General features: G+C 45.2%; 1 protein-coding gene across 1 annotated transcript in view; it reads right to left on the reverse strand.

The window, feature by feature from the left end:
- Positions 1 to 7713: 7713 nt before the first annotated feature.
- The window catches only part of LOC113837388 (leukocyte immunoglobulin-like receptor subfamily B member 3), a 46603-nt gene continuing 32334 nt past the window's right edge, over positions 7714 to 21982 (reverse strand). Inside the window, 12 exon segments of the mRNA XM_035449161.1 lie at positions 7714 to 7893; positions 7970 to 8125; positions 8890 to 8942; positions 9163 to 9200; positions 9279 to 9354; positions 9612 to 9728; positions 10946 to 11248; positions 11490 to 11786; positions 12015 to 12319; positions 12366 to 12369; positions 12442 to 12726; positions 13676 to 13981. Coding sequence (XP_035305052.1) covers positions 7714 to 7893; positions 7970 to 8125; positions 8890 to 8942; positions 9163 to 9200; positions 9279 to 9354; positions 9612 to 9728; positions 10946 to 11248; positions 11490 to 11786; positions 12015 to 12319; positions 12366 to 12369; positions 12442 to 12726; positions 13676 to 13981 — 2120 coding nt within the window.

Consider the following 21982-nt stretch of genomic DNA (forward strand, 5'->3'; position numbering starts at 1 on the left):
TCCTGAGAACAGGACCCTTTCTCTCCTGGGGGGAAAGGTTGGTGATGGGACCACTGAATGTCCTTTACTTTGTCATCATGAGCTACAGGTGTCACTGCTCTCTGAGGAGACAGTACTTCTATGATGTAAATACTGTATAGACCTGTGCAATAATCTCTCATGGAAAGAGTTGTTTACCTTGTCTTCCCCCCCCCCAAACATTGAATTTCCTGTTCTAAGGAGTGTATGACTATGACCTCCAGAGAGCCCAGACACCAGAAGTTCATGGATTCCACACGGGGTGTCAGAGTGTATGGATCAGGCTGAATGATTTGCTTGCGGGATTGTCTGTGTTGAAATCAGAGGCTGAGTCCTAGGACATCTCCAACCACACTCACTACCTCAGGTTTCCTCAGAGCCACCCTTTTATACAACTGCCATGTGAGGTTTTCTCTGACACTTACAGCAAATCCACACAGTGCAAAAACCTTATTAAGAACTAGAGAGTTGCCTCAAAGTCTAAGTGCTTTGGCTGCTCTTCCAGAGGATAGTGTTTTGTTTCCAAACCCACTTTATGGATCATCCATAACAACAATTCCAGTAGATCAGACGCCCAAGTCTGACCTCTACAGATACCAGGGTAGACATTCAACAAAGTAATATACCAATATACATAATATGAAACAAAATGTTTTTAAAAATCTACTCAAACATAACACTAATAGATGTGTCTATCTGGTTTTTTCCTTATTCGATTTAAGACCCAGACAAATTTTTAACCAAATGACCCATCACAAGTGGCCTCTATATTCTCTAGATACTTTTCAAATATGACTTTCAAACATTGGTGCCTCAATGAAAACTTTCTCAGAAGGTATCTTGCTTAATAGGAGAGTGTCAAATAACAAATACGTTCAGCAAAAATTTCACAGTTTTATTGGACCACAAGAAATAGTTTAAGAAGTCACGACAGCATTTCACATTGCTCTTGTTCTAAGTTGTATCATCAACAATAGCTTATTAAGTAATAGCTGTTTGTTACAGAACAAGCCATCCTAACAATAGTGGGCTCTGTGTTCCCTTTGGAAACCAAGACAAATAACTTTCTAGGGACACAAAAACAGAAGATATAATGTGTTCTTCGTATATAATTAAAGTGATGTAAATTCAGCAAATACACAGTGTTTTTCTCTGCAATTATGTAAGGCCCAGGTGACATAAATTAACTTCCTACAATGTATATATTTCAAGGGCTACAGTCCAGGCATCACGACAGCTAAGAATTAGGCATTTAGCTGTCCATCCTAAGAAATGATTACAGTCTCATTCTCCTTAGGATTTTATTTCAATTTGGGAAGGAAGGGGCCAACTTGGTTCTATTCCATGAGTGTAAGGAAAAGTCTCTATGCACACATGTATATCTCCACGAGGATCATTGAGGGCTGAGGCTCTTTCCTGAAACACTTGAGCTCTCCAGATCCAGGGTCTCACAATGAAACATTGAGATTATCTTTATGTCATGGGTGTGCCATGTGAAGGTGAAATTTTATGATGGAAGATTTTTAAAATATTTTATTTATTTATTATGTATACACCATTCTGCTTCTCTAGTAGTAACCTGAACCCAGACAATGCATCCATCAGTGGCGTGAAATGCTTCTTCTGTTCTAAATTGAATTTGCCTTTTGTGTAGAATGAGTTTGCTGGGAGAGAGATTATAATATGGGGACAGGATTCTGTGATACTGCAGGAGGAAGGGCCCTTAGGAAGGATTCAGCATAGAGGAGGGCAAAGACCAGAGAAGAATGACAGACGCAGGACTGAGGGAGGTGTTCAGAGAAATGGATTGAGTGGGGGCAGGGAACTGTAGTGATGAAGAAGGTGGATGGATCAGAGTATAGACAGATGTTTGAGTCTACACTGCACTTGGGATCTGCAATCTCCCAAGACAGTGACAGAAACAGCTTTGGTTGGGGATGTTTGAGGTTAGTATCAGAATGAGAATGGAATGATGGAGAAACTGAAGGCTCTTCTCTCCTGAGGTTGATTGAGCATCAACCATGGCCATCACAGACAGTGACAGAGAATGTTCAGAACAAGTTATGCAAGTCCTGGGTGACCCACTGGGGAAGAAGGATTTCCTCTTTGCGTGCACTTTTGATTTGTAACAGGTAATTTCCTTATTCCTCTGACTTTCTCATTTCTGTCACAGGAAGCCCCTCTGACTCTGCCCTCTGCTTCCAATCCTCCTGACTATACCCCCCTTTCCTTTCTATCTGGACCACAGTTCCTGATGTGACACTGCAGATCCTGTCTCACTGCCCTCAGTACTAATGCTTAGGAGATCAAATTATCTGGCTGCTATGTGATGTCCAATAATACCAGTTGCCAAATTACAAACTGATGCTGGTAATAATCTCCCTCTGCCCTTCCTTAGGGTATAATGAGGGTAATAACCTCTCTTTCAGGGTTAGTGTGAGAATCAACTCGTCTGGTTATATGGGAGGCTTCATATATGGATTCTTATTTGTGAGAGTATGACCTGGGGTGGGAGAGGGCATTGGTTATTTCTTGTCATCTTGCCATAGACTAATGTCACTTGGGATAAAGGGAACATCATTAGAGGAAGTGCTTTGATCAGATTAGAGTCTTATCTGTGGGACACTTTCCTGATTAATTTATGCTAAGAGACATCAGATGCAACTTGAAGCAAACAGTCTCAGAGTACAATTCATGGAAGCAAAGTTTGGGACCCATGACTTGGTCACTTTCATTTCCTGATGCCAGTGTGTGGTTTTCTGACTTAGGTATAGTAGGAGGGTCTCCAATTTCACAGATGCTGGGTTTCTCTGCTGGATGCATCCAGCCCTTTCTCTTCTGGTTCACTTTGATGTTGCTCATCCCTGTTCCCACTGCTCCAGGCAGAAGCGTCTTAAGTGTTAGGAAATATTACTGGTAATGTGTGAAGTTAGGACAACCTTTTACTCCTGGAGGCTGGGCAATGTATTCTGCTCAAGCTTCCACTAGCAACCTGATCCCCTCATGTGTTGCATGACGTCCTGTGAACTAGTGTTGTGCACACAGTGGATAAAAACCTTCGAGTGTCTGTGCTGGATGGTGTCATGATTCTTCCCAGATCCTTGTACCTCTTCTATTGACCTCCAATGTTTTTACTATCGGAGAATCAGTGTCTAGATTTCACTCTAGACATCATGGATCAGGACCAGGACATATGTCCTCCCACACTGGGCTTACCATATTCAGATGATAGTATGACAGGACCAGGTCATGTTTTCCATGAGGACAGAGTGAGGTATGGATTAGTGTATTCTCCTAAGGCCTACTCAGCTGCTAGTGGTGATGGCACTTCCCTTTAAATCCAGCTCTTTGGAGGCAGAGGAAAGTGGAATATTTGTGAGTTTAAGACCTACCAATCTACATAGTGAATTCCAGGACAGCCAAGGGTCTGTTGAGAGTCCTTGTCTCAAAACAACAACAACAATAACAAAAGAAAAATGAAACAAATGTTTCTGCTCAGGTGGAGGGAGAAATTGAGTGCAGCCTAGACAAACATGTGGACAGTCATATCTAGAGAATGGACCATGTGACCTAAGCCATGCTCTAAGGCCAACATCAAAACATTTCATGTGCATTTCTCAAAAACCCCAGTGCTGGGGAGGTAGAGACAGGAAGATTGCTGGAGCTCACTGGTCACCCAACTACCCAAATTCATGGACTCTGGGTTCAGTGAGAAATCTTGGATCTTATTTCCCCCGACTCTTCCCTCCAAAAAGATAGAGAACCAGTGATAAAGACATCCAGCATTGACCTGAGACTCTGCATGCACTGTGTTCAAACACACACACATCACCCATATGCATAACACATGAAATTGGAGACAACATAACATGGAATGGTTTTCTCTGTTCATGAGTCAGCACTGTGAAAATGATATGTGAACCAAAGAGATGCAGAGATTCTCCACAGTTCCCCTAAAAATTCCAATGACATTCCTCACAGAACTAGGAAATCCTAAACTGGATATGGTGATGGATATCTCTCATCCCAACATTCTGAAGACCAATGACTTTGAGGGCAGTCTGATATAGTTAGTTCCAGGTCAGTCATTGCTATACAGTGAGACTCAAAAGACACAAAGCGGGTGCTATATCACTGAGCTACACCCCAAGAGATTCTTTTATTTGGGGACTGGATCTCACTAATTTGTCCAGAATGGCCTGGAATCCACTATTCAGCTAAAAAAGATTTTTCATTTTAAATTGTCCTGCATCAGCCCCTCAAGTAGCTGTGGTATGGGGACTGTGCCACCAGGGCCACCAATTTTTAAATTTTAAGCTACTCATTGTCTTCAAAACAAATATTAAAATAGACAGACTTACAAAACAAAACAATATTAAAACAAACAGAAAAAAGAAGAAATGAAAGAAAAAGAAACAAAACATAATTATCAATGTGGTTGTGATGTCCTTAAATATTGTTATTGAACCTTATTTTAGTTTTTTCCTTCTTTCTTCATTTTTTATAGACCAATCAAAGTTTCTCTTTCCTCCTCTCTTCCAAGTCCCTCACTTCCAACCCTAAACCTGCCCCATCCACTCCTCCTCTGTTTCTCTTCAGAAAATGGAGGGCCTCCCGTGGATGTCAGCCAGCCATGGTCTATCAAGATGCAGTGAGACTAAGCACATCCTTTCTCTCAAGGTTGGATGAGGCAATCCATTAGGAGGAATGGGTTCCCAAAGCAGGTAACAGAGTCAGAGACAGTTGATCCCAACTCACACAAATGTAATATGTATGCAGAGGGCCTAGAACAGTCCCATGCAGGTGCTCCGGTTGTGAGTTAATTGATTTTTTAAATGGATCACACCTAAACTGCTGTGAAAGAACTTTCTTCCTAGGTTTTCTTTCTTTTCTTTTTTTTTTTTTTAAAGATTTTATTTATTTATTTATTATGTATACAACATTCTGCTTCCATGTATATCTGCACACCAGAAGAGGGCACCAGATCTCATAACGGATGGTTGTGAGCCACCATGTGGTTGCTGGGAATTGAACTCAGAACCTCTGGAAGAGCAGTCGGCGCTCTTAACCTCTGAGTCATCTCTCCAGACCTCTTCCTAGGTTTTCTTAACCAGGTTTCCTTCTCAGGTTTTGTTAATAATTATTTTCTGGTTTGATAAACTATATTGAGTTATTTCTTCTTTCTCTAGTTTCATAATGTCTTTATTTGAAATGCACAAACATTTGGAAAAAAATCACCAACTACCAGGAAGAGAATTTCCAAAATGGAACTTTTCATTCCTTTTTAAATTTTTTAAATTTTCTTATTTAGAAACAATCTTATTTTACATATCAATCCCCTGTTCCCTCACTTCCCATCCTCCCATGCCCCCAACTTACTCCTACACCCCACCCCCAGCCCACTCCCCAAGGACAGTGAGTCCTTCCATGGGGGAACATCAAAGTCTGTCACATCATTTGAGGAAGGGCGGAAGTCCTCCTCTGTGTATCTGGGCTGAAATAGCATCCCCTCCCTAGGGAATGGGCTCCTGAAGTCCATTTGTGCTCTAGGGATATATACTTGTCCCACTGTTAGAGGTCACATTGACTGCCCAGGCCTCCTGACTGGCACCCACCTTCAGAGGACTTGTTTTGGTCCAATGCTGGTTTCCCCAGTTTTACGACCAGGGTCCGTGTGCTCTCATAAGCTCAGGTCAGCTGTTTCTGTAGGTGTCCCTGGCACGGTCTTGACCACTTTGCTCATCCCCTCTCGCACTCAAAAACTGGATTGCAGGAGTATGGCTTAGTGCTTAGCTGTGGGTGTCTGCTTCTGCTTCTCTCATCTCCCGGATGAAGGCTCTAGGATGGCAATTAAGGTAGTCATCAATCTCGTTATAGGGGAAGGGCATCAAAGAAGTCTTTCCACTATTGCTTAGATTCTCAGTTGGGGTCATCTGTGTGGATCTCTGGACATTTCCCTAGTGCCAGATTTCTCTTTAAGCCCATACCGTCCCCCACTAGTAAGGTTTCTCTTTTCTTGCTCTCTTCTATTCCTCCTCTGTCTCAGTCTTCCTGACCCCCCTCCTTCTACTCTCCCGTCCTCTTCTCCCAAAGGGGAACATTTCTTGTGACAGTGTGTTCAATGTGTGGGAAGTCACTCAGATTTTGTGTTTAATTTTTTCTTTTCTTTATGTAGCATTTTTCATTTCATTTGATACTGACCATAGTTTCTCGTCCCAGATTTTGTATTTATTAAGAAATAAAATGACTTATTGGTATCAAGGGATCTGATTTTATGTACAGACCCCAATATGATGGCATAATATTGTTAATCCTGTTCTGATATTATTACATTTTGAATGAATGTAGGAGACTGGAGAGGTGGCTCTGTGATTAAAGGCAGGCACTGCTCTTGCTGAGGACCCGAGTTCTGTTCCCAGTACCCACAGCATGGAGCTCACAAACACCTATAACTCCAGGTTCAGTGTCCTCTCTGGCCTCCATGGGCATCTGTATATACATGACATGAAATCACATAGACACATACACACACCTGAATAAAACACAGCAAACCTTTAATAAAATAAAGAGAATATACGTTTGTAAATGCGGGAACCAAGACAGAAGGACAGCAAGTTGAGACCAGCCCTGTTGGGATTACAGGGCTACACCACCATACCAGCTTTCATTTGTGATAATTAGTTTATTTTTTAAAATAATGTATTTAGTTTTTATTTCATTGCATTGATGTGAAATGTATGAACCCTTGGAATTGGAGTTACAGAAAGTTGTGAGCTGCCATGTGGGTGATAGGAGTTGAACCCAGGATCTCTGGAAGAGCAGCCAGTGCTCTTAACCATTCTGCCATCTTTCTGGCCCCTATTAGTTTATTTTTTAAATTTTTTTTATTTACTTGTTGTGTATAAGGAGGACACCAAGAACTTAGGTTTTCAGAGAATAAGCTGTGGGAGTTTTCTTCTTCTCCTATTCCTGCTGATAGAACTTAGGATATCAGGCTTGGTGACAAGTACCCTAACTGTCTAAGCCATCTCACTGTCCCTATATTATTTCTTTATTCTTCCAGACAAGGTTTCTCTATGTAGCCCTGGCTGTCCTGGAACTCACTATTATCTCAGCTGGACTCGGAGAACTGCCTGTCTCTACCTCCTAAGTGCTGAAATTGAAGGCATGCGCCACCATGCCTGGCCTATTTATTAATTTAAAACAGTGTCCCATGTGTTCCAGGTTGGCCCCTTACCCCTATGCTATGAGGGTGAACATGACCTTGACTTCTTGATCCACCTGTCCATACTCCAAGGTCCTAGGACTTCAGATGTGAACCTACAGCCTGGCCTTTGATGGTTGATGTTGTTTAAAACAAGTCTCACTCCATAGCCCAGGTTGACATGAAATTCACTAGGTATCCCAAATGGCCAAAAAACAAAGGCAAATCTCTTGCCTTTTCCTCCCATGGGTTGGGATCATGGATCTGTGCAACCAGGAATAAAATTTTTCTCACCTCATGGCTCTGATGAGAATGTCATAAATTAGTACTCAGTGTAAAGCCTTCCCTTCTGTATCATTTCTCATTTCACTTGACTATAGAGAAATCTGCTTTATTTCCAAAATGTATGATGTTAGTTACAATGCAGCTAGGTTCCCAAAAGTTCACAGAATCCCTTAGAGGTCTCCACAGGCCTCCTGGCAGGCAGAGGGTCACTGTTCCTTGTTATTGGGAACAGGACCTGGTCGAGTGACTGCCAGAGCAGCATATACAGTGGGCTCCTCTGGGGCTTCTGCTGCCTGGGAGGGAGGAGGTGCAGCTGTCCCCTATCTGAGTGACCTGCTCCACAGCTGGGCATAGACCACATCTCGGGGCTCTTTGGATTCAGCAGCCTGGAGAAGGAGAGAGTGAGAGGAAGGTACATGCTTGACTTACAGGATGCTGAAGGCCTGGGAGTACTGGACCAACCTGAGTGTCTGTCTCTCTGCCCTCTTCTGCTTGTTCTTCTTTTGTTTCTGGGACTTCTCTTGACATGACAGAAGGTAGGACAGCTTCTGCCCTCCTGAGCCTGGAGACTTTCACCTGGGCATATGTCTGTTGCTGGGGCTCTTCCTCTGGTGGTCTCTGTAGCAGGCAAGTAGTGAGGTCAGATAATGTCACCCTGTTCCCCTGTGACTTTCCTCTGGCCAGTTTTCCACAGCACTGCCAGAGAGACCTGTTTAGATGACAGCATCCCTGATGGGGTCTTCCAGGGCTTCCTACAGTTCTGGCCTCTTATCCTGACATTCTAAACATTTCTTGCTGTACCCGCAGACCCCATCTTCCTGAAAATACATATCTGGGGTCTGAAGAGATGTCTCTGTGGTTAAGAGCACTGACTGGTATTGCAGAGGACCCAGGTTTGGTTCCCAGAACCCACATGGCGACCTACATTCATCTGTAACTCTAGATCCACGGTATCTGATGCTCTCTTCTGGCCTCTGGGATCATCATGCAGGCGTGTGGTGCAGAGACTAAGTGAAGGTAACCCCCCACACACACAATAAACTACAACACTAAAACACATGTGTCTGCCCAAGTTCCTCTGTTTCCTGCCTGCAGTTGCTGGTCCCTTAGCTGTTTCTGTGTGGTTCTTCATCAGGGCTGCCCCCTCAGGTGACAACAGCACAGATGCCAATGAGTCAGAAAGCAGACAGCAGCTGTGAGTCCCATGATCCCAGGAAACCCAGGGCAGAGTGAGGTCATAACACACAGGAGCCAGGTAGTTGCAGAAGGGAGTCGTCAGCTATGGATGATGTTGAGGGCCAAGCGAGGGAGGAAAAAGAAGGCAGCCTGGACTAAACTAGGACCTAAGTTCTTAGCACTGCAAACAGGGACAGGGACCTCACCAAACTGTCCAGATTGACACCATCCTCAGGTTTCATGTCCTCCACTGAAGCATCTGTCATAGCAGAAAAAACAGAATGACCAGAGTCTAGAGATGTCTCAGATCTCTAGTTTCCTGCCAATTCCAAGTGTGGACCGAGAAGTAGGGAGTGTGGTGATGTCCCTGTGTTCATAGTGTGAAGATCAGACCCAAACAGCAAAGACCTCAGAACCTCTTCACCACCCCTGCAATGCTGAGACCTCAGACTCCACCCCCAGGACCCTCTGTATCTCACAAAGGTTTTCTTCCTGGGTGGCAGCAGCTGGGTTGGATCTGGAAAGACAAGGAGGTGTCAGTTGGCAGTGAGTTGTGTCAGGAAGGTGGGGGTCTATGTCCCTGGCCATGAGTTACCTCTTCTGGAGGCCTCTGTCTCTGGTTACTGTCTCTGCAGCTCCTGCAGGAAGCTGCAATTCTGTCTCTTTCTGAGCTGCAAGAGAGAGAAGAGTCTCAGGTATTGGGGAGGGCTCCCCATGGCATGTGCAGGGAAGGAAGGAAGGGACTTTCACAACAGGGTGAGTGAGCCAATGTCCCAGGACATGGAAAGTTCACAGAACCCCTGACATTGCACAGGTTCTGAGATCACATGCTCTCTGATCTGAGATCTGTCAGTGTTTCTAGACTACCCAGTCCCAGTTTGAGGAACCCATCACCACCTGAGACCTAGGTCACCCACAATGCACTCACCATCCTTCCTGAACTTTCCCTGACGCCTTCTTTGGAGAAGGAGAAAGATGAGAATGGAGAGTAACAGGAGGAAGGCCACAGAGACTCCAATCAGAGCCTTCAGGTACATTTCCAGGCCTGAGGAACAAGTGACATCATGAGTAGGGACTGTTGATGCTTATCTGAGCACCTACTGTGTGACAGAGCCATGGTGGACCATTGCCCTCATCATCTCCCATCCTCACAATCATGCAACAAGCAATCATCTCTTCTTCTATCCCCACAGCTCACCTGCCTCAGATCACCTGACTGCAAGTGGCAGAGCTGGGAGTTAAACCCAGGGACTCTGACTTCCACCTCTTTTCTCTCCACCTGAGCTGAGTCATGAGCTGGAGGGAAGCAGCAGGAATGCCCTGCCATGGTCCTGTGTCCCAGCCTTGCCCATGTCACCACCATGGTTGGGCAGACCTACTGCAGACTCAGGCTCTGCAGGCCTCCTCTGTTAGTAGAGGCGCCATTCAAGGCCAGAACTGAAAGAAATTTACACATGTGGGCCAAGCCTCTCACTTTATACTCAGAGAATCAGCAGCCAGCCCAGAATGGGAAGGACTTGTCCAAGTCAGGATCTCCAGAAGCAGCTGTATCCAGCCCATAACTAGCTATTGCCCATCTGGGTACCACATCCAACAGGATGGTTACAGAGCCTTCTGGGGCCTGACTCAATGCAGGTGAGAGGTGATTTCTCAGACCTTAGAGGCTGATGGAGAGGTGAGTGTCTGGGATCCCTCCTCTCCACCCCAGCCACCTGCCCCATCCTCCAGACTGAGCAAAAAGATCTCTCTCTGGACACCATCTTCTGTAACCCAACCTCTACGTCCTGGGCTTCTGGGGTCTCTGTTGGGATCTGTTTGCCTTCCACAGTCGCAAGCTAAGTGACAGAGAAATGTGGACTTTGGTGGGCTCAGGTGGGGCAGCCAGGGGATGGACCCTTCTTCCTTCACTTGAGGTGCCTGATACCTACCCGCTGTGGGCAAGGGACTTGCGTTTGGTGAACTGGAAGATCCAATGTGTCCTTAGAACAACAAAAGCAGGTGAGGGGTAGATGCTAACTCAGAGACCTGCCCCTGTTCTCTGTCCTACATCTGCCCTGTAACCTGCCCAAGACCCTCACGCTGTCTGTCCCAAACCTAAATTACAATAGATAATTACTTAAGGGACCCTGCTGTCATCCACTTCTCTGTCAGGGAAAGAGCCTTCTGACTCACCCTTCTTGTTGGCCCTTTAATCCCACCCAATCCAAGGGCTCCCCTACTGTTTGGATTGCAAGTCACCCTGAGAGTTCAGGGTCACCTCACCTGAGACAGAGAGCTCCACAGGGGCACTGGCATGTGACAACAGGTAGGGAGATGAGCCTCTAGACCTGTAGCACCTGTAGGTTCCTGAGAGGGCAGAGGTCACAGCACTCATGGAGAATTCTGCCTGGAACTCCCCATCTTGGAACTTGGATTTCATTCTCTGGGGTTGGTGTGCTGCTCCCTCCTTGGACAGAATGAAAGTGTCTGTCGTGTATGTTGACTGACACAGCAGGGTCACATTGTCTCCAGACTGTACTGTGGAGTTTTGCTTCACTGAGAGGGAAGGACTGTCAGGAAGCTGTCCTAAAGAGAACAGAAATAATGAGAGGCTGCCTTCAATGCTCTGAGCTGAAACTTCACATGGGTCAGCTCTGAGCACTTGTGACTCAGTCTTATCTTTGCTTTACTCTCTCTCTCCTGATCCCTGTCTCTCCATCTGTTCCTGAATAAGATCCCTGTCCCTATCCCAGCCTTCAGCTCTTAGGTCCCCCATGAGAGCTCATGCTGAGATTAGATACTACGTAGAAACTCATTTGTTCCTCACCTGTGATCATGAGGTCCAGGGGATCACTGGAGGCTGACCACTCAGAGGAGAGGTTGTGTGCACCATAGCATCTGTATTGGCCTCCAGTAGAGCTGCTCACATAGCCCAGTGTGAAGGTGGCCAACGTGAGCCCATCCTGGGTCCTCTGGCCATACCGCTTGATGAAGATGTCTTCCCCCACCTTGTACAGAGCAAATCTGTCATAGTTGATGTCAGAGAGACACTGCAGGGTGACTCTCTTCCCAGGGTCCAGGATATGGCCTTGGTGACTCAGCAAGGAGGGCTTCTTGGACAGGCCTAGAGTGAAGGTGACAGCCTAGAGATTGAGAAGCTGGTTTTTAACCAAACACCTATTCCTCCCCTTAATGCCCTGCACATGTCCCTGCTTCTCTCCAGGCGTGGGGCTCTGGCTCAGCAATCAGGATCTTTCTTTTTCACTCTTTATCTGCAACTACCCAGTGGGACAGGGTCATGACAAATGGCTTAGGTTGTCTAAAAAGATTTTCAGTGATGGGGCTGACTCACCTGAGATGTGTATTTCCAGGGGCTCACTGGGTGCTGACCACAGCTGTGGGGTTTGGTTGTAGTAACCATAGCATCGGAATGTCCCTGTGTGATCTGCTGTTACATGGTCTATAGAGAATAAGGCTTGGTACTGCATAGTACTGTTTATATACTGTGAGTTCAGGGAGCTGGAAAACCTTTGATCTTCCTTGGTGAGAATGAACTTGTGGTAGAACACCCGTGAGACACACTGGAGAGTCATGTTCCCTCCTGAGGTCACCACAGGGCTGGGCCATGCTGACAGACTGAGTTTACTGTCATGGATTCTTAGGACAGAAGGAGGCAGCCTGTTACATGTGATTACACAGTCACAATGCTGTCAGGGCTAGGCTTTGGGAGGAATACTTGAGAACAGAGCCTGAGGCTGAGACCCTCACTGTCTCCTCACCTGTCACCACCAGTTCCAGGGAGTCACTGCGCTCTGACCAGCCAGCTGAGCTGTAACAGTAACAGCGATATTGCCCCCCACTGTTCTCTGTCACAGAAGGAATGGAGAACGTGGACTTTTTCCCAGGCTCCTTTGGGGTCTGTGTACCCCATGTTTGTTGGCTTCCCTCTTTATGCAGAAAATACATTTCTACATCCAAGGTCCCCTGACACGAGATGTTCATGGGGCTTCCTAAGGTCACTACAGGGCCTGGGTCAGCCTTGATGGTGGGTTTGTGGAGGGTCCCTGCAAGGAAACAGGAGAGAAGGGGGTGGGTCTGTCAGAAAGTGGCAGAGCATAGTCACACTTGTGGAAGGCACTCTTTTTTCTAATTTATTTTTTGTCAAACAATACACTCTGCCAGATTCCCCTCACCTCCCCTCTCCCCCAGATCCACTGCTGCTCTGTTTCCCTTTAGAACAGAGCAGGGTTCCTAGTGATATCAATGGAGCAAAACAAAGCAACATGCAGTAAGACTAGGCAAACACCCTCCTATAAAGTTTGGAGAAGGCAACCAGTAGGAGGAAAGAGATCCCATGTGCAGACAAAAGAGTCAGAGACTTGCAGACTCCTATTGTTATGTCTAACAAAAATCACAAGCTACTCAGCCAGTGGTGGTGTACACCTTTAATTCAAATACTCAGGGGGCAAATGCAGGCAGATGTCTGTGAATTCAAGGCAGTCTGGTCTACAGAGTGACAGCCAGGATAGACAGGGTTACACAGTGAACCACTAAAAAACAAAAATTAAAAATTCCCCAAGGTAAACCAGCACAGCATGTGTGCAGAGGGCTTAGGGAAGACCCATGCATGCACCTTGGTTGCTGTTTCAGTCTCTGTGAGCCCTAGTGATCCCTGCTGAGTTGATCCTGTGGGCTGTGATATCCTGGTGTCCTGAGTACTCTGGCTTCTGGAACTCTTTCTCTCTCTCTTCTGTGGAATTACTGGAGCTTTGGTGGATTCTATTACACTGAACCACAGTAGCAGGGGGCTCCATGAAGATTCCTGTCTGTCTTGGACCTCCTAAGTTTTGCTGTCAGTCTCTCCCTTGGATTCTGTGCCTTGTGTCCCTCTGTCTCCCACTGCCTGTGTCAATGGGCTTAGGAGCCCTGGCTCCTCACACCTCACACACCAAGACCTCCCTCAGCACCTGTGTCAATTCAGCAGCCTTCTAGGGAAAGACTGGGGTTTCTCACCTGAGATCAGGAGCTCCAGGGGGTCACTAGGTTCTGACCACACCAGTGAGCTGTTACTGTCAAAGCTGTAGCATCTGAATGTCCACCTTTGGCTCAAGGTCAGAGCATTCACAAGGAGTTGGGCCTGGTACCGCCGAGTAGAGTAGTTGTACCTTGATTTCCGTGTCCAGAAGACCTTCTGTGGTCCTTCGTTAATCAGAAAGAACTTGCAATTTTGTTGCCTTGAGACACACTTGAGGGTGACACTCCCTCCTTCAGTCACCACAGGGCTGGGATGGGCTGACAGGCTGGGTTTACTGTAGGCCCCTAGGAGAGAAAGAGAACGAGTTAAATTTCCTCAAAGAACTCATTATCCTCCAGGATTGTGTGAGGGAGTCATCCCTGTTTACAGAAACAGTTCTTGACAGACAAACCTGAGGCTGTGGACTCTGTGAGTCCTCTCACCTGTCACCACCACCAGCTCCAGTGAGTCACTGTGCTCTGACCATCCACCATGGGTCCTATATTGACAGGTATATTGGCCTGTTTTGTGAGGGTCTACTTTTGAGATTGAGAATTCAGCCTTGTTATTAGGATGTCATTTCCAAAATCCCATCAGTGTCTGTCTCATCTGTCCTCATCTTTGTCAGGACCAGGTGGTACCAGACATGAATGAACATTACACATAAGAAACACAAACTGTCAGGTGGCTTGCTTTATTCCTTTTCACATTTTTTATATGAAATATTCTTCATATTCAAAATGTTTGAAGGTTTCAATGAAGGATCTGGCTGTGTTCCTCTGCATGGAATGAAATGTGTAGTGTGCTTCCTCAGAGTCTCATTGCTGGCTTACAAGTGTGCACTAGGGACTGCAGAGATGGCTCAGAGGTTAAGAGCACTGGCTGCTCTTCCAGAGGTCCTGAGTTCATTTGCCAGGAACCACATGGTGGTTCACAACTGTCCATAATGAGGTCTGGCGCCCTCTTCTGGAGAGCAGTTGGAGCAGGTTGAATGATTTGCTTGCAGGATTGTCTGTCTTGAAATCAGAGGCTGAGTCGTAGGACATTCTCCAATCACACTCTCTATCTCAAGTTTCCTCAGAACCACCCTTCTATACAACTTCCATGTACAGCTGACCTGAACTTCAGGCAACTCTTGCTCCCCAGACTGATAGCTGGGATAACAGCTTGGGACTGATCCAGATCCCAGGAACACGGGTTTCTGTGAGGAAACCTTGGAAATCTACGGGACCTCCTGTAGTAGTTCAGTACTTATCCCTAGCATAGGTGTGGACTTTGGGAGTCCATTCCACATAGAGGGATACTCCCTGAGCCAAGACACATGGGGATGGGCCTAGGCCCTATCCCCAAAACTATGATAGACTCTGATGACCCCCTATGGAAGGCCTCACCCTCCCTGGGGAGCAGAAAGGATATGGGACAGGTAGGATATTAGTTGAGGTGGGTGGTCGAGGAGGAGGGGAGGGAGTGGGAACTGGGATCGTCATTCAAAACAATCTTGTTTCTAATTCAAATAAAAAAATCTGAAAGAAAAAAAAACCAAATCACTTGTGCACTACTTTTTCTGGTTGTTAGTTTCTTTTGTTGTGTGTACTTTACATTACATCTTTAAATTACAGTTATTTATTTACACATTTTTCTTTAAATTATACATATGTAATAATAAATTCCATTTTTCTTATGTGTACATTCAGAGCACACACATGGAGGTCACAGACAAGTACAGACTGGCAAAGGGATGGCTCTGTGATGCTACCATACAGGTGCAGTACCAGGCTCAGGGTGGGAATCTTTCTGGCCATTGCTCTTGGTCAGGATTTATTCATCCTCTGTCTGCTGTCAGTAAATCCCAGCCACTGCTGGTCAGGTGAGATGCCTTCCTTGTCTTGGGTCTTGGTCTTGACATTGCCCATGGAGTCACTGGGCTGGACTCGAGGGTGATGGTCTTGTCCTTCAGGAACTTGCCAAACATCTCCATCTTTGTGCCTGTTTCACCCTGTCATTGAAGAGAAAGAGAGTTCAGTAACAATAGTTTATTTCCTCTTACTTTTGGAGCCAGGGAATGATGGCAGGGCCTCCAGGATTCTAAGCACACATTCCTCCCTTGAGACACACCTACTTTCTCCTGCAATGTTCAATTTCTATCTCACCTTAAATTTATTTCATCTACTATCTTTTTCTTATGTTTGTGGGTTTAAATATTATTGTTGCTGACTTGACACAGGTTCTCTGTAGAGTCCTGGCTCTCCTGGAGCTGGTTATGCAGAGCAGGCTGTGCTGGAACTCTCTGGTTCCCAAGTGTTTGGATTAAATGTATGGCCACCACAGCCAGGCACCCTGAACAGCCTTCCTCTGGTAGCCGATGGAAGCAGAAGCAGAACCTGAGGTTCTAAGCACTGATCCATACTCCTGGAATCCACTGGAAGAGAGGGAGGAGGGATTAGCAAGGCAGTGAAGACCGTGCTGGAGAAACCTAAAGAACCAGCTGACCTGACCTAACGAGGGCACAGGGACCTCAGTCTTAAAGCTGGGGAACCAGCATTAGATGAACCAAGCCCTCTGAATGTGGGTGCCAGTCAGGAGGCCTGGGCAGTCTATGGGACCTCTAACAGTGGAGCCAGTCTTTATCCCTAGAGCACAAATGGACATTGGGAGACCATTCCCTATGGAGGGATAATATTGCAGCCCAGATACACAGAGGAGGGCCTAGGCCTTTCCCCAAATGCTGTGTCAGACTTTGCTGATCCCGTATGGAAGGTCTCAGTATCCTTGGGGAGTGGGTTGGGGGTGGGTTGGGGGATTAGTAGAGGGCATGGGAGGATGGGAGGGAGAGGGAAAGGGGATTGATATGTAAAATGACTGTTTCTAAATAAAAATGGAAGTGAAATAATTTTTTCAATTGATTGAAATGTCATGTCATTATGTATTATGATTTGATGGTTCAACTCCCACCCACTCCCTCTCCCTCTCTTACTGGTTCCGTCCTCACTGATCTGATTTGCTTTTTGATTCCTTCTGTGACCTGCTGGTTGTTGAAAAATCCACTGCCCCTTCTTACACTTAACTTTCTATTCTCTTCCTCCCGTGCAGTTCAATCTGTGCTTCTCAAATGCTTGGGCACTGTACCCGGGGCCACACTGTTAACGAAAACTGAGTCTCTACTGTTTTTTAGATTCTTAGTTGGGGGTCCCCTGCACGTGAATGCCAGTTTGGGGTTCTATAGTTGGGCAACTATAGGGCAGATGGCTGGCAGTAAAACCAGTATTTATCCCTAGTGCATGAATTAGCTTTTTGTAGCCCATTCCCTCAGCCTAGATACAGTGGCGGGGGGCTAGGTCCTGCCCCAAATGATGTGACAGACTTTGATGCTGTCTCATGGGAGGACCCTCTATGAGGAGAGGATGGGTGGGGGGTGCAGTAGTATTGGGGAGTGAGAGGAAACTGGGACTGGAATGTAAAATAAGGGTTATTTTCATTTAAATAAAAAATTGATTAAAAGAGAAACCTGACTCTCCCTCCCCCAATATGGATAAGATGGGAATCACTCTTCATCTATGGTGGGACACTGTGCCCATCTCCCATCCTCACACTGGGTTTGTTCTGCTTTGGGCTCACATGGGGATTGTAGCTGTCGTTACAAACACTGTGAGCTCAGATGTGTGACTGTCCTGCAGTGTCCTGAAAAGTGTTTATTGTCATCCTCTACCACCCCTGGGTGTCAACAATTTTCAACCTTCTCTTCAGTAATGACCCCATGCTACAAAAGGTGTCACATGGGTAAAATTCTCTAAGTTGGCATCTCTTCAAAGGCTGGTTCCAGGCCACACACATGTCCTGTTTGTCACATGGAGAATGAGGTAGAGGTCACTGAGCATTTCCAACTTCTGTTGCTGAGCCAAAAAGACCTCCTTAAATTCCCCTTTTGTATCAATGTCAAGATAAGTAATTATCATCTTGTAAGAGTATTGGGAGTTCAAGGGAATTCATGAGTTTGGGGTTATCCTGGGCTATGTCAGGCCCTATCTCATAAAAGGAGAGAAAAAGTCCCCTAGAGTTTGTGGTGGACATGATCAAATACATTTTATGCATGTAATTATCTTCAAAGACATAATAAGAATATATTTACTATAGAGATCCCACACTGTGGATATGTCCCAAGTATTTCATCATATCTTCTTCTAAGGGGATATTTCTATACCAACTCATGTGTGTCTGCACCTTTGTGAATCGCCATGGCCAGTGTGTCACATGGCTATAGTGTCTCTTTCCTATTGATTTCATGAGCAGCTGTGTGTCCTGAGAATCAGTCCTGTCAGGGTTGCTTTGAGTGCTGTGAGCTCATTCACACCAACCTACCACAGGCGTCATTGTCAGTGAGAACAGGTGCTGCCCCCTCCTGGTTGTGCAGGGGAAGTTACCGAAGAACATTGCAGCTGGCTTGTATTCAGGAGTGTTTGCACCTGGGCTTTGAGCTGTCTTTGTGATTGCTACATTTTGTGTTGGATACCCTCTATTTGAAGTCTGTATATATTGGATTAATTCTCCTTGAAGTGTTCAAACCTATGCAAAACTTGGTTGTTGGAGGATTCAGAAAACTGAGAGATCCCTTGACTGAGAATTGTTTTGGCATTTGTCTTCTTCGCAGAGATTCATGTAAGAGGATTTGGTATGTGAAATTGACTTGATAAGGTGTAAATTGTATAACAATAAAATGGCTTTTGTGAAGCAAATTCAATCAATTAATCACAGGCCGGTTCCCCAGCTGCTGCAAAAGCAAAAATTCACCATGGAGTGACCCTGTTTTTTCCAAGGAACAGTACAAAACTGAACACCTACATTTGACAGTGTTGAATATCACAAATGAGATCCCATCAGTGCTCTCTGACTCGGGTGGGTTAGATGCAGAGTTCCAGCAGAGACATCACATTTGCTGGTGGATAAGAACCATCCAGAATGTAGGGTCACAATTCTTCTCCAACCTTGCCCCATGGCCTCCACCCACGGCACTCTGCATGCACCACAGTGGCTGACCACATAGCCAGATGGACTCTACTGGGCTAGTCCTTTAACCCTGTGTGTCCATTAGCATTTTCCCAGCTGAGGATGGCGCCTGTTGCTTTTCAAAAAAAAGCTCATGGTGGAATGAAGGGGAGTCTCTGTCTTGAGTCCAATCAGTAGTCGGCAGAACCTAAGTGGCTGGATCTTGAGTGCTGGCTGTTTGTCTGTGTGACTCCCGATGGATCCACACTGTATCTAGTGTTTTGCTGTTTTTTGAAAGTGAGTGTGTGGCTTTCTATTCTTTTTGAAATAGGTTCACATCATGATTACTGAATTTTGATTCGATTCTTTTTCTCCTTCAGCTGGAGGGTACATATTTCCCATCATATATTCGCCTGTGATTGAAGACTACACACCCACACTGCAGCACACACACACACACACACACACACACACACACACACACACACACACACACACACACGAATTTGAAGGGTTGCCTTTTTAACCCAACCTTGAATTCTGTAGTATGGTTATGTTGATCAATGTCTATCATTCCATTCACGCGCCAGGATGTTTTTCCTGATAATATTTAGTTCAGAATTTTTATTCTATCACTAGATGAGAGAAATTTTCCACCAAGCTTCATGATGAAATTATCAGGGCCCTGTGCTGTCATAAGGGAACCATCAGGCCTGACTGCACTGACTGAGAAATCTTTATAGAGAGCTGTTTCAGAGTAAGAAGGGGGTTCAAATTGAGTCTGGCATTTTTCTTAGTTAAAATCTCACATTGGCCTGCCTGTGAGGACTTGTGTACCTGTGTCTTTTATCACTTGGCCACTCCCATCCCTCTGCAGTTCAAACCTTCTCTTTCCAGGCCTCCAACACTTACTATGTTTTTACCATTCTGGAATACAGCAGTGGCACCCGTGTCACGCACAGACTTCTGACAAGACCAGCTGGGCTCGTCTTCTCTGACAGAATGTTAGCGGTTCACTGAGGACAGACACAGAGAGAGCTGTGTGCACTATGCCATTTTATTGCCCCCCCAAAGCAGTTCACAGAGCCCAAGGAGACTTCACACTAGGAGAACCCAGTCCAACCTTCAGTCCATAGAATATCTTGGTAATCAGTTTTTCCATCCTTAGACATCTAAAAGACACCCGACTGTCAGTTTCTCAAAAGTTCTAGGACAGATCATTTCTAGGACAACACTGATAAATTCCATTTGAGAAAGCCTCCTGTGAAGATGGGCAGTGGGTTCATTCTTATCCGACATCAGCCCTCTCCCAACCCCTGATACAGGTCTCCACTTAGCTCACACTCTGACATAAGAAAGCTCAACTCAATGAGTAAAAATGCCATCTGTGGCTCTCCCAGTACACAGCTATTGCAAAGACCTATAAGACTTGAAATAATTGGTTAAGGGTTGGAACTTCTCACCTTTGACCAGCAGCTGCAGAGTGTTACTGGACATTGACCTCACCTGTGGTGTTCTTGTAAAAGTGGAACATCTCAGAACATGCTGTGTCTATGGTTTTGGTGTTAGTTCAGGGTGTAAGAACATTCATGATGTGTTCTCCTTTCTTGGACAGAATGAAGTTTACAAGACTGTATTGTGACCAACACTGAAGGGTCATGGTCCCAGCCAGGTCATCAATTGTCTGGACATGGCTGACAGGCATAGATTACAGGCATAAAGTTGTAGAAAGAGACAGCATCACCCAGGGCTTTACTGTGATGATGACTCCTGAGAACAGGACCCTGTTTCTCCTGATGGCAAGTGTGGTGACGGGACCACTGAGTGTCCATTACTTTGTCCTCATGAGCTATAGTTGCCATAGCTCTCTGAGGAGACTGTACTTCTATCATGGAAACACTGATATACAACGGGTGCAATAATCTGTCAATGAAAGAATTATTTACCTTGTCTTCCTCCAAAACACTGAATTTCCTGATCTATGCCTGTGACCTCCAGAGTGGCCAGACACCAGAGGTTCATGGATTCCACACAGTGTGTCAGAGTATGTGTGGCTCAGGTTGAATGATTTGCTTGCGGTATTGTCTGTCTTGAAATCAGAGGCTGAGTCGTAGGACATTCTCCAATCACACTCTCTATCTCAAGTTTCCTCAGAACCACCCTTCTATACAACTTCCATGTGAAGTTTTCTCTCCCACAGCAAATCCTCACAGTGCAAAATAAAACATATCAAGGACTGGAGAGTTGCCTCAAAGTTTAAGAGCTTCTGCTGCCCTTCCAGAGGATAGTGTTTTGTTTCCAATACCCACGTAATGGATCATCCATAACAACAATTCCAGGAGACCAGATGCCCAAGCCTGACCTCTACAGATACCAGGGTAGACATTCATTGAGGTAATACACCAATTCACACAATATGAAACAAGTTGTTTAAAAAAATCTTCTCAAGCGTATCCCTAACAGATGTGCCCATATCATTTTTCCTTATTCAGTTTTTAGACCCAGACAAATCATTAACCAAGATGACCTCTATATTCTCTTGACAATTTTCAAATTCTGACATTCAATTATTGGTCCCTCACTGAAAGCTTTCTATGAAGGTATGTTGCTTAATAGAAGAGACTCAAATTACAAATACACTCAGCAAAAATTTCAGTTATGTTGGGCAACAAAAAATAGTTTATGAAGTCACAGAAGCATTTCATATAGCGCTGGTTCTAAGTTATATCATAAATAATAGCTTACTAAGTTACAGCTGTCTGTGAAAGAGCAAGCTATTCTCCCAACAATGGGCAGTGAGTTCCTTTTGGAGACCATAAATAAATTTGCTAGGGACCCAAGAAAACAGGAGATGTAATGTGCCCTTGCTATATTATTAAAATGATGTAAATTTAACAAATACACAGTGATTTTGTCTGTAATTATGTAAGGCCCATGTGATATAAATTAATTCCCTAAAATGTATATATTTCAAATATATGTCCATGAATCACAACAGCTGAGAATTAGGCATTGAACTGTCCATTCTAAGCAATGATTATAATCTCACTCTCTTTGGGTCTTTATTGCAATTTGGGAGGCAGGAGCCAAGTTGGCTCTATCCCTTGAGTGTAAGGAAAAGTCTCTACACACACATGCATATCTCCATGAGGATCAGTGAGGGCTGAGCCTCTTTCCTGTATCATTTGAGCTGTCCTGATCCTGTGTCTCCCCATGAAACATTGATATTTTCATTGGTGTGCCCTGTGAAGATAAAATTTCATGAAGGAAGATTTTTGCAGCATATTTTGCTATTACTAGTTTCAGATTATCCAGATTCTAATGTC

This window comes from Cricetulus griseus, chromosome 9 (genome assembly GCF_003668045.3).
Source record: "Cricetulus griseus strain 17A/GY chromosome 9, alternate assembly CriGri-PICRH-1.0, whole genome shotgun sequence".
NCBI lineage: Eukaryota > Metazoa > Chordata > Mammalia > Rodentia > Cricetidae > Cricetulus > Cricetulus griseus.